We start from the raw sequence: 13,242 nt of genomic DNA on the forward strand, positions 1-13,242 counted from the left end.
AGTATAAAAAGTATTAAAAAGTATAACAAAACAACGGGCAGATGGGGAGTGTCTGATGATTGCATATAGCGCCGAACTTACTGCTCTTTACTATTCTCTCCTCTGCGTGCCCTGGAGTACAAAAGAAACAGAATACAGACGCTATAGCTCTGCGTTGTACCACGATGCATACTAACGCCCCCACCCGGTTCTGACACACAGACGCTGGCGAAGCTGCTTCTTCTTCTTATCTCACCGTCACTTGCTTTTCTTTTTATTCAGTTTTATTGAGTGTTCCTGCCAGTCCCCGCATGTTGCTGTATGCTGGATATTTTCACATGTATTGTCTCTTTCTTTCAGGTGTGTAATAGAAACAACAGCATAGAGATACATTTCTTCTTACAGGAAAAGGCGATGGAAAAAGTGCACTTTTGTTATACTTTTACACCAATATATGTTCCTGTGTTTGAACGACACGGGCAGATGGGGAGTGTCTGATGATTGCATATAGCGCCCGAAGTTACTGGTCTTTACCATTCTTTCCTCTGCATGTCCTGGAGTAAAAAAGAAACAGCATACAGCAACATGCGGGGGCTGGCAGGAACACTCAATAAAACTGAATAAAAAGAAAAGCAAGTGACGGTGAGATACGAAGAAAGCAGCTTCGCCAGCGTTTGTGTGTCAGAACCCGAGGAGGGGGGGAGGGTTAGGGTGTTTGGCGTTAGTATGCATCGTGGTACACTGCAGAGCTATAGAGCGTCTTTAGTGAAAACAGCTGTGTCAGATGGGGTTGTATGGATTGATTCTGAACGCGACTGAGAGAATGAAAAGTGAATTAAAAAAAAAGCTAGCCTTTACAAGGATCATAAATTGCACCGGTTGTTACAGACTGAAATCAAATGTATGCTTTTATTTTAAAACAGTAAGACTAAGAGCAGTTTACTTCTCAAAACGGAGGGTCGCAGGATCGAACTCGTGACCTTTTGATTCCCAAGCGGGGGCTGAGTCTATTGAACCACGGAGGCAGTTACAATAAAGTGGTGTCAATGTCGCATGTTTAGGCGGCTTTTGTTTCTGCAGTTATATTTTGAATAAAAGCGCAATTGTGTTATTCTTGTGAAAATGTTTCTTTGCTATTTGGACTTCAGGCTTCATACATTATATAGTTTATGCCTACATTTTGTCATCTACTACTAGAATATAAAAAACGTTTCTGTTTTAACAATGTGTTGACACAGATTACTGTAGAAACGGAACAGACATGAAATGCGTGTGTTCCAAACAACGATCTATTATTTCCACGATAAAACTCCACTTCACTCCCAGATACTCAATCAAGGCATGAGCTGAGAGAAGTTCGTGCACGTTCTAAATTGGTGGGGGGATGGAATAGCCGGCTGCTCCGAGCTTCTCTTTATCAGCACATTTAGAAGACAAAGGGCGCTGGCGGAGAGGTGTGAAGGGATTTAAGAAGCAGTTTAAGGTGGGACAGAATTACAAGTTTTTTCGTAGGCTCTGGTAATTCTAGTGTTAATAATTTCAGAAGCAGAAGCACTTGGTTTGGCTGTGTCTTCTTTACTCACTGTCAAAGTTTTAGCTGTGGAAGTGGAGCTAGAAGGCATTCTTTCTTCATTTAGCTGTGGAGTGGCTTGCAGAACTGCCTCAGAAGATTCACCAATTTTAGAACCTTGTTGGGTGCCTTTTGGTTTAAAATATTTCAAAATTCTTGTTTCTTTTTAAGGTTTCCTCCTCTTGCTGTCTCTTTTCTTTCCTTACATTTTTGAAAACTAGACCTAATGACGATCCATTATTGTTTCATATGGCAACAGTATAAAATAAATATATAAATTGTATTCCTGCTGAAATTATGATCACAGTGATCTTTGTGACTAAGAGACTGCTAAATTGCTTTCACAATGAAATGAAGAGTGAAAACCATGCTGAAATACAAAAGTAGAAAAAAGTGCAAATGCAAAAATAAACTGCAGTCAAGCGTGCTGTGAACCTAAAAATGCAATGAAATAGTACACTAAAATACTTTTATACCGAGCAAAATTAAGAGGCATAACCGTATTGGAATGCAAAAGCAGAAAAGCAAATTACAAATGTAAAACTAAATTTCAAACAGTACAGTTGAGAATCTAAAGGTGCAATGAAATAGTATCACACAAATCTTACAATTTCACTGGAATACAGTAATCAACGCAACATCTATTTTCAGCATCCAAAGATTTTGAAATGAGTTTATCAAAAATAAAATATGCACAGTGAATTACTAGCTACCTTCCTGCAAGGAACAGTTCTCTCCCCAGAGATCACACTGACTGAGGGAGGGGGGAGGCTGATGAGAATACAGGGACAGGGCAGAGCATGCAAGTTTGCAGCCAATTAGGAGGCAACAATGCTTTGGCGCCCCATTGGCTCACTGGCGAGAGAGGTGGGGTAAGGCAGGAGCAAGGTGACCAGCTCGGCACACACATACTGCCTCCTTGGGCCACCTGTCAGCGAATATAACCTACAGGGAGAGAGACAGGAGGAACAGCTGCTGCTTGCTGGAGGTGGCACCGCACAAACGGAAGGAGAGCAAGGACCCGATATATAGCTGGCAGCAACAGCTGTAAATGTACTGGCTGCCAGGGCAGGGCTCCACCACTCCAAAATAGCAGCAATGGATATCCGGGCCCCAGGCAAGTGATATTTTTATCTGGCCCAGTACGGGAGTACCTACTGTCTCCCCTTATGGCAGCCCTGGTAAGGAATTATTAGAAAGCCTAAAATTTTAGTATTTTTAATTTACCAGAACTATGCAGTTACATATGAATTGAACCCCAACAATTTTTATATTTTGAAGTATCCCCATTTTCTTTTTGGCTTTAATTGTTAGGCACTGGACTCTCACTAGACACAACTAAAAGTAATATTTATTAACTCCTACCCTTTCCACTAATATTTCATTAGGAGATTTAAACTACTGAGTACATAGAGTTTTTTTGTATTGTTGTGTGTTTTTTCGTTTTTCTAATATATATCAAATGCCTTTTTAATTAAGAACAGTTGTATATATTGGTAAGGAATTAAGAAAAATACCTGTATTTTTAATTTGCAAGAACTATACAGTTATATATGAGCTGAGATCAAATAAAGCGGAAAATAACTGAAATTACATATGACTGAGGGTCAAAGTCAATTGTTAAGGTTGTGTGACTTTGTGTTTTTTAGGGTCATTATTGTCAATGTCGGGTTCCAGTTTTGATAGCTTTAAACACAGCTCCGCTTCTTACTTTAGCCTACTCCTATACAGTAATCCCTCCTCGATCGCGGGGGTTGCGTTCCAGACCCCCCCGCGATAGGTGAAAATCCGCGAAGTCGAAACCATATGTTTGTATGGTTATTTTTATATATTTTAAGCTCTTAGAAACTCTCCCACACTGTTTATAAATATTCTCTGCACAGTTATACAGTAAACCCTCGTTTATAGCGGTTGATCCGCTCCAGACATATAAATGAATTTCCAAGAAGTAGGATTCTTTATTTATAAATCTAATATTTTTGCAGTTAGAGCATATAAAACCTGTTTACGACCTTCTAAATACGTTTTTTAACATTATTAGAGCCCTCTAGACATGAAATAACACCCTTTAGTCAAAAGTTGAAACTGTGCTCCATGACAAGACAGAGATGGCAGTTCTTTCTCACAATTAAAAGAATGCAAACATATCTTTCTCTTCAAGGTGCGCGTCAAGAGTGGAGAATGTCAGAGAGAGAGTAAAGTAAACAATCAAAAATCAATAGGGCTGTTGCGCTTTTAAGTATGCAAGCACCGCGATAAAGCGGGTGCAATGAAGGATCGATGTGAAGGTAGCCTTTCAGTATTTTTTTACAGGCACGTCCGTATCTTCTAAGCAAACAGTCACTGTGCAAACAGCCCCTCTGCTCACACCCCCTCCGTCAGGAGCAGATAATGGGGCCAATCATACGCCTCCCTGATGGTATTGCATGACAAGTATCTGCCTGTATTTCTCAGAGAGAGTGAGAGACAGAGAAAAGCAAACAATGAAAAATCAATACAGGCTGTTAGAGCTTTTAAATGTGCGAAGCAGCGCGCGGGAAGCATATCGTATATCATTGAGGAGTTTTATTTAATACATAATACGTGCTCTGATTAGGTAGCTTAAATCGCCATCCACCAATCCACCAGCGTCCCTTGTATGAAATGCAACTGGGCAAACAAACTGAGGAAGCATGTAACATAAATTGAAAGACCCATTTCCGTTTCTACAGAAATCATATTGTAGTAGTAAATGACAAAATGTAAGAACCAGCTTAAAAATCCGTGATATATATTTAGATATGCTTACAGCTCACATCGCCATCCACCAATAGCAGGTGCCCTTGTATGAAATTGGGCAAACAAACTCCGACCCATTGTCCGCGAGAAATCACAAGTGCGCTGCAGAGAACCATGATATATATTTAGTGAATGCTTACAGTTTACTTTAAAATCCGTGATGGAGTGAAAGTCGCTTTTTCTGGCGATATAGCGAGGGATCACTGTATTTGTTTTTAAAGGAAGGATGAAAGTTACCAAACATTGGCAACTCAGTTCAAACCAAAAACCTTCTGCTTATTATAAATATTAATAATGCCCATTTGATATGTTAGATATGTGTATTTTATTATTAATAACTGTTAAAAATGTGTATTTGTTCTTCGTTGTATATTTCTACCTTAGTCTTCCAGTTTATAAAACTGTTCTAAAAATGATGGTGCAAAAAACAAGTTCACAAATTCTAAAAATCTTGCAACGTTGGAGGATCAGACCTTGATCGAGAGAAACCAACACACTGTGCAGCCTGCTCAGGCAGTTGTAGGGGATGAAAATGACAATAATCACAGAAATCCATTGAACTTATTACACTATGAGATTGAGTGATGGAATTGAAGAGCAGCTGATTGTTGAAACTTGGGTTCTGAGGCTTTGTAACCAACTGTCCTTTTATGTCTAACTCATTACCCTATTTTTTTTTCCTCACTTACCACCTGACAGCTGTTTCTACATCACACAGATTAAAGACCATTGAACTTCTGTATATTTATATTGATATACAACTACTATTATGTAACAATTGACAGATATTTTCAGTTGCCTATTTTTTTCTTTAAATTGAAATAGATTATTTTAAGAAATCAACTTAGCCAGGGTCTAGGTCCCACTTGAAAGTCATTGGCTAAGATAACAAGGATAATAAACAAAGTCTCACATGAAATGGAAAGAGTCCTCTGCTGCCATATGTTGGCTCAAAGATTTTTAGGCATCTCCTTTCCAGACCATGTGGCTTTCTACCAAGTTTGTGACTTGATCTGCACCTGACATAGATATGTTTTAGACTAAGTAGCCATCCAGAAAATTTATATTCAAAAATAAATACTGTGTTATTTAACTTCTGTTGACCTCTTCTATAATATATGTAATGCAATAGCGGTTGCATAGATAAAAATATACCTGACTAATATTATTTTTTTCATCATTTTGATACAATAGATGGTAGCTGTTAGTGCTGAACAGGGGCTCTGTTTTATAACTTCTGAGACATCTAAGCAGCAGGAGGTAACAGGTAAGATTCTTTTCCCTTATGTTCCTTTGAAGTAGTAAAATGTGTTTTTCTTTTCAGTTGATTTTAGTTTAATTGTACTGTATAAGACACACAGTGCAATTAGTCATTATTCAAGTTTTTTCTCAGTTTTAGGAAGATTCTGTAACTGGTAAAGTGGTAAAGTATTTTTTGCTTAAATATGAAATATGAATTAAACATGAAAAGGTAAAAATGAAATTGTGTATGAAATTCAAAGAAAATGCAGTACATCCCAAATGGACAGAAAAAATAATAATGCACACAAATAATAACTTTCTCTTTATTAATACTAGAATTACCAAAGCCTACGAAAAAACTTGTAATCCCGGCCCACCTTAAATTCCTTCACACCTCTCCGTCAGTGCCTTTTGTGTTGCAAATGTGTCGTTCAACACAAGCAGCAAACAGCCTGCTATCCCATCCCCCTGCCTACTGCCGCAGCTCAATTCACAAAGAACATTCTCAGTGTTTATCTTGGAGTGAAGTGCCTGGAGTTATAGAGGGTAAATAATGTATTGTCATTTGAAATACATACATTTAATTTCATGTTTCTCAGCTGGAAATTACAAGAAATTCTCTAATGTGGCGGGATAAAAGCTGACACAGAGACATTGGTTTGAACGCACATGTGCTGTGCAAGGTATGCATGGGGTCCACTGGGAAAAGAAGAGTGTTCATGGCTCACCTTGCAGAAGAACTTTGTCGTGGCTTCTTTCAAGAAAAGGCGATGGAACAAGAAAAGAGGATGCAACATTGACAAGCTTCTGTTCCAAGACCTCCGCTTCCCAAAGGAAAGAAAGTTCAGTGTCAGGTGCTCCTTCAGTGTAATAAGAACCACAGCATAGAGAGGTGTGTAGATTGCAACAGGTACATATGTTTAAATGTAGGAAGGCCGATCCTTGGGTATGTGAAAACTGTTAACATTTGAATTTGATGATTGTATATAGCATGGAACTGACTTCTCTGTACTATTCTGTCTTTTGGATCTCCTGGAGTACAAAAGACAGGTCATAAAATGAATTATTCCAAATGTCATATATACCTATGTCTCTCTTTTTTGTCAGTGCAGCTTTCACATCATGGACCAGAAGGTGCATACTAATTCACCATGAGCAGAAACACTCAAGAATAAAACTGAATACAAAAAAATTCACATCGAAATTCATTCTCAGTCACGCACACCCACATCCACAGTTTTCCCAGTCTCGTTCACGCACAAGATCTAACAATGTTTTCAAATAAAGAGGTGGAATAACAAAACAAGTTTGTTATATCTGAAAACAGTGTCGGATCAGGGGTTTTGGGTTGGTTATGGGAGCATGAACATGACTGAGAGAATAAAACTTGTAACCGCCGACCCCTTACCCGGCCGGCAGCTACACCTCCAAGACCTGTGGCCTGGATTAATTGCTTAGGTTGAATCTACTCAAGCCGTACCTTTAACAAATTAAACCTTTCCCCCACAATCGACGGTATAAATAAGCAGAAAAGAAAAGCAGATATGTAAACTTAAACTGATAAATTGTATTAAATGAAACAGAAAAGCTAAACAAATTATAAATATCCCACCAAAGCAACACCGTGACAAATCCCTATATGAATATAACAACCCCTCCCTTGCCCTTGTAACATATAACAAACAACACAAATACCAAAAAAGAATGAATGAGACACGGAAATGAACGGTCGTGAACTTGAGTCCGAGTAACAGTTGTCCTGAATACAGATGACTGGTTAACCGATATATGGAGTGTTTGAGTGTGTATCCTCGGCGGTGGTGGAAAACGATCCGACCCCGGGGTCTCTCGTGATGAGGGTGTTGGAGTGAGTCCGGCGGAAAGAAAAACAAACTGGATGGAAATGCGCGATGTGGAATACAGCAGGCACAGGTGGTTCGTGGTTGTATAATGAAAGTCTCCTCTCTCTCCTCCTTTTTCCTTTTTTTTTTTTCCCTCTCTTCGTTCCCTCTTGATTGTTTTTATAGTCCTGTGACGAATGTAATTGATTGATTGAAAACCGGTGTTTTCCAGGTTTGGGGCTGCGGTCTCCTTCCATCATCCGTCCCCCTTTACGGAGGACAGCATTCACTGACACACACAAACAGTAAACGGGACGATAGAAACAAGACACACGTGGTACGAACACAAACAACACTATTACTACTATGTAGCCCCGCTACAAACTGACAAAAGATGCTAACTTTTACAAGTACTATACATTTACACTGGCTGTTACCAGACGCAAATCAAATGTATGTTTTTATTGTTAACAATAAGAGCAGCTCACTACTCAAAATGGTAAATTTAGGAGGCCACTGGTATCGAACCAGAAACCTCTTGATTAGGAGTCCACAGTTCTTACAACTGCACCACGAAAGCTGTTGTATCAACAGCCCACCCTAACCTGCTTTCTTTTCCTTTGGTTATATTCTTGAATAAAAGTGCACTTGTTTTGTTATACTTGTACCATTTGTGAAAGTGTTTTATTTGATGTTTGAACTTCACAGGCTTCGCAGATTATACACTTCATGTCTACATTGTGTCAGTTATTACTAAAACATGAAAACCGTTTCTGTTTTAACTATGTGTTTACATAGATTGTTGTAGACATGGAACACATGAAATGTACAGTCATATGAAACAGTTTGGGAGTCCCTCTTAATTCTCTGGATTTTTGTTTATCGTCGGCTGAGCTTTCAAAGTAGCAACTTCCTTTTATTTTATATATGACACGCCTTATGGAACCAGTAGTATTTCAAGCAGTGACATTGAGTTTATTGGACAGAAAATATGCAATATGCATCATAACAAAATTAGACAGGTGCATAAATTTGGGCACCCCAACAGAGATATTACATCAATACTTAGTTGAGCCTCCTTTTGCAAATATAACAGCCTCTGGACCCCTCCTATAGCCTTTGATGAGTGTCTGGATTCTGGATGGAGGTATTTTTGACCATTCTTCCATACAAAATCTCTCCAGTTCATTTAAAATTTGATGGCTGCCAATCATGGACAGCCTGCTTCAAATCATCCCATAGATTTTCAGTAATATTCAAGTCAGTGGACTGTGACGGCCATTCCAGAACATTTTGCTTCTCCCTCTGCATGAATGCCTTTGTACATTTCAAACTGTTTTGAGTCATTGTCTTAATGAAATATCCAACCCCTGCGTAACTTCAAGTTTGTGACTGATGCTTGAACATTATCCTGAAGAATTTGTTGATATTGGGTTGAATTCATCTGACCCTCGACGTTAACAAGGGCCCCAGTCCCTGAACAAGCCACACAGCCCCACAGCATGATGGAACCTCCACCAAATTTGACAGTAGGTAGCAGGTGTTTTTCTTGGAATGCGGTGTTCTTCTTCCACAATGCAAAGCGCTTTTTGTTATGACCAAATAAGATAAAGTGCTTTGGACTGATGAGACAAAAATTGTTACAAAATTAATCTGGCTTGTCTAAATGAGCATTTGCATACAACAAATGACTCCGTTTGTGGCGTGAGTACAGAAAGGACTTTTTTCTCATCACCCTGCCATACAGAGGTTCTTTGTGCAAATTGCTCTGAATTGTAGAACGATGTACAGATACACCATCTGCAGCAAGATGTTCTTGCTGGTCTTTGGAGGTGATCTGTGGGTTGTCTGTAACCATTCTCACAATCCTGCGTGTATGCCGCTCCTGTATTTTTCTTGGCCGGCCAGACCTGGGTTTAGCAGCAACTGTGTCTGTGGGCTTCCATTTCCTGATTACATTGCTTACAGTTGAAAATGACAGTTTAAACCTCAGAGAGAGCTTTTTGTAGCCTTCCCCTAAACCATGATACTGAACAATCTTTGTTTTCAGATCTTTTGAGAGTTGCTTTGAGGATCCCATGCTGTCACTCTTCAGAGGAGAGTCAAAGGGAAGCACAGCTTTCAATTGACCACCTTAAATTCCTTTTCTCGTGATTGGACACACCTGTCTATGAAGTTCAAGGTTTAACGAGCTAATCAACCAATATGGTGTTGCAAGTAATCAGTATTGAGCAGTTACATGCATTAAAATTAGCAAAATTACAAACGTACCCAAATTTTTGCAGAGCCAGTTTTTCACATTTGATTTAATTTCATACAACTAAATACTGCTTCACTAAAAATCTTTCTTTGGAAAAAACCCCAGTACTCGGATGTTCCTCAGAAATGAAAGATATACCACTGTTACCTTTTTTGTTGAAAGTACAGTAAATTATTATGCAGGCCGAGAGGTGTTCCCAAACTTTTTCATATGACTGTATGTATTCCAAATGACGATATATTATTTACCCTCTACAACTCCATGCACTTCATTCCATGATTAACACTGAGCACTGAGAACCTTCTTTGTGAATTGACGGGTGGGGGGATGGGATAGCAGGCTGCTTGTTGCTTGTGCTGATTGAGATATTTACAACACAAAAGACATTGAAGGAGAGGTGCAAAGAAATTTAAGGTGGGCTGGGATTGCAACTTTATTCAATCTTTCAGCAACTGTGGCCTTTGGTCTGGAGCTAACAACATCAGACTTTGCCCAACCTTCCCTATGTTTTTTTGACCCCTGTGACACATTTTGTTTGGCAGTGGTGGCTAAAGAACTGCCTGTTCGCTCCTGACGTCTAAGCTACCTCGCCCCTTTTGTACCATAACTTGCTGGAGGCCTTTTCTGGTGTCTCTCCAGTCCTGTGAGCTTTCTTCTCTGATATTCCCAGGGCAATGTATACTGAACAGTGTCCACTTGTGGGCTTTATTGACCTCTTCTTCCATGGTCAGTTCAATCAAGATGACGTTCCACACATACTTGCTTGCTCAGACTAACAAAATGACTTAGATATATTAGATGGGGGGGGGGGTACTCATCCCAGGGACTCCCTGAGGCTTCCTGCTTCCCAATTTCCACTAGAACCATGAGCACTTTGTTGTGCCATCTATATCTCCCTTGAGTTGGAGCAATGATGTAACCATCCACAATGTGGGCTAGGGTGCCTTTCTTCCCACATAGCTTGGACAACAGGTCTTCACTAAGCTCCCACCTTTGCTTCTTCTTCTAAAGTTTTCAGCCCATGAGACTTTGTTCTTTGACAGGTCCCTCTTGGTTCATGTTCCCTAGAATGCTTCCTCTTCTAGATTATTTATTTCCTCCTGGATCACTTCTGTCCTTTTTCCTCCTGCTTTCCCCCATTATGGGAAGAAGGTGATTCCAAGCCCTTTTCTTCAAGTGTATTAGTTCATGATGATGTCCTTTAACATCAATGCACTTTTTATGTCTCACATTTCATTACTATATGTTACTTGAATAAGAACCACTAGTAAACACTAAATACTGTTTACAAATACAGTTTAACATGAAACAGATTTTTAGGATTACTTTTTTTCAAGTATTTGCTCTTTCATTGATCTGTCCATTATGTTTGTGTTGGCCTGAACTAGGCCTGTCAGAAGTATTTTTAATATATCAATAAGCATCAATTGAAACATTTAAAAATTTGTTTCAATACCCATTTTTCATGGTATCCGTTCTACAGCCTATATTGCTAATACTCTTCTAGTTTGTTTTGGCTTTTGACAATTGAGTGTCGTAGGCTACCAATAGGCATGGCTAGAGTTTCAGCCTGCTTCTACCGCTTTAGCAGCATCAGAGCCTTCACCAGTCCTCTTAATTTACAAAGAGGGCATACCAACTTAAGGCGCTAATACAGCCAATTTAGGCAAACACTTGAAGGACCGACATCAGAATCAATACAAAGAATTTGAGAGATACTTTGTTTTATTTCTAAATTACGATAACATTAATCAGTCTATAAAGTGTTTTGTTTGAAATAGGGATATAATGTTCTACAGTTTTAAACATCTTTTCTAGTCAGTTTAACTACCATTATATTTACTTGAGATCCAGTTTTGTTGTGTGCAGTTCATTCATGGGCAGTGCTCTTCAGCACTAGAACTCCATCGCTCTGTTTTTAAACCCTTTCTTTGAAGTGTGCTGCCCGTAGTACATCACTTTCTTTTATTTTATTACATGAAATTTACAATTTGTATTTCATTACATTTATAAAATGTAAGGTGCTATAACTTTTCTGTGCTTCAGAGCATTATTTAGTATGTCAAGTTTATTTATAGGACGCCAAGAGCACGCTTCACAGAAGAGCACTTTGACATGAAATTCTTCCTTGCAAAAAATTGTGAGGTTATAAATACACCATAATTTAGTTACATAAAAATGCAATGTGTGCTGTTTGCTCTTATGCATAGCCTTTAAGTGTGTTAGGAGTCTCTTTTTATGTAATTTTCCTGAGCAATTGCACTAAGTTGATTTCATAAATATAAGGTTTTTTTTACTGTTTACAAAATACCACATTAGTATTCATTTTTTTTAAGGTTTAGTTTTGTTTTAATATTTTAAGGTTTATTATTTATAAAAAATTGTAGTATGTATTAATTAACATTTTTTTACATAATATTTCATTCTACTACCTCAAAAAATGTAATTGTTTACACCACTGAAAAAAAAATTAACCAGATTTAAACTTGTTTTCTTTCAATTCTTTACAAAACCTTATTCTTTCCTAAATACAGTACTTGAAATATTTGCATTTAGTGGCTACATTTTTCTATTACCTGTTTTCATCAATGTAAAGGTTTTAATACAAACAGAATAGCAATTTATTTGAATAATTTTTTATTGAGTAAAATTGTATACTGCGCCCTGTGTTGGCTGGGATTGGGTCCAGCAGACCCCGTGACCCTGTAGTTAGGATATAGCGGGTTGGATAATGGATGGATGGATGGATGAATATTATATACTTTATTAAGTCTCAAAAATAGTATCAAATTGCAATACTTAGTATTGTACTAAAGTTTGAAATTTTGTTATCATGATAACCCGTGTCTGCATACATACTCTTCTGATTGCTCCTTTCACATTTTAAAGGTATTTTACTGCTGTGGTGCATCCAGTCCAAATTTCACAGTGTTAAAAGATGTAGTTCACTTTTTCGTGTCTTATCTATTCTGAATGACAATAAGAGTTGCTGTTAACTGTAATTTTAGAATTGTGACATGCATCAGTGGTGCTGACCCTTGAATTACCCATTAAGAATAAACAATGTTTCTTACATTTTTCATAAACGAAGAGAAAATACTGTATTATGTAACACCATCATAACAATCTTCACTGGCATCTACAAAATAGTGCATTTGTGAAGACTTTGTCTAAAACTTGCAAGTTTAATATATCTCCTTACAGTATAGCTGCAAGTAGTTTCCAGTCATCTTTTTTTTAATTTCTGGAAGTGCTTGTCTTCTATTTCTTCATCCTATGTATTTTTCCCGTTGCACAGTAAATAAAGTAAAATGGGGTGTCAGAAAATGTATTTCCTGTATCCTCTTGATCTTTCATTCAAAATATTAAAAAAAAGGAAAGAAAAAATCTTATCAAAAATAAATATTTTTCCTAAATATATGCAATTCTGAATTACTGGCACTCCTAGAAAGTCATATGAATATAGTTGAACTGAAGTACTTCCCCATTCTGTTTTTAAGTTCAAGAGGATAAATAATAAAATATTTTTATAATCCAGTTTGCTTTTATTTATCAATAGTGCTGTTATTAGT

The 13,242-nt window shown here is 37.9% G+C and overlaps 1 protein-coding gene across 1 annotated transcript in view; it reads left to right on the top strand.

Moving 5' to 3' along the window:
* Window positions 1-13,242, top strand: part of LOC120517964 (caskin-2-like) — a 268,762-nt gene that overhangs the window by 210,472 nt on the left and 45,048 nt on the right. The window contains exon 14 of the mRNA XM_039740508.1: window positions 5,522-5,594. Coding sequence (XP_039596442.1) covers window positions 5,522-5,594 — 73 coding nt within the window. The remainder of the gene's footprint in view (window positions 1-5,521; window positions 5,595-13,242) is intronic.

The sequence above is a fragment of the Polypterus senegalus genome, chromosome 17 (assembly GCF_016835505.1).
Source record: "Polypterus senegalus isolate Bchr_013 chromosome 17, ASM1683550v1, whole genome shotgun sequence".
Classification (NCBI taxonomy): domain Eukaryota; kingdom Metazoa; phylum Chordata; class Cladistia; order Polypteriformes; family Polypteridae; genus Polypterus; species Polypterus senegalus.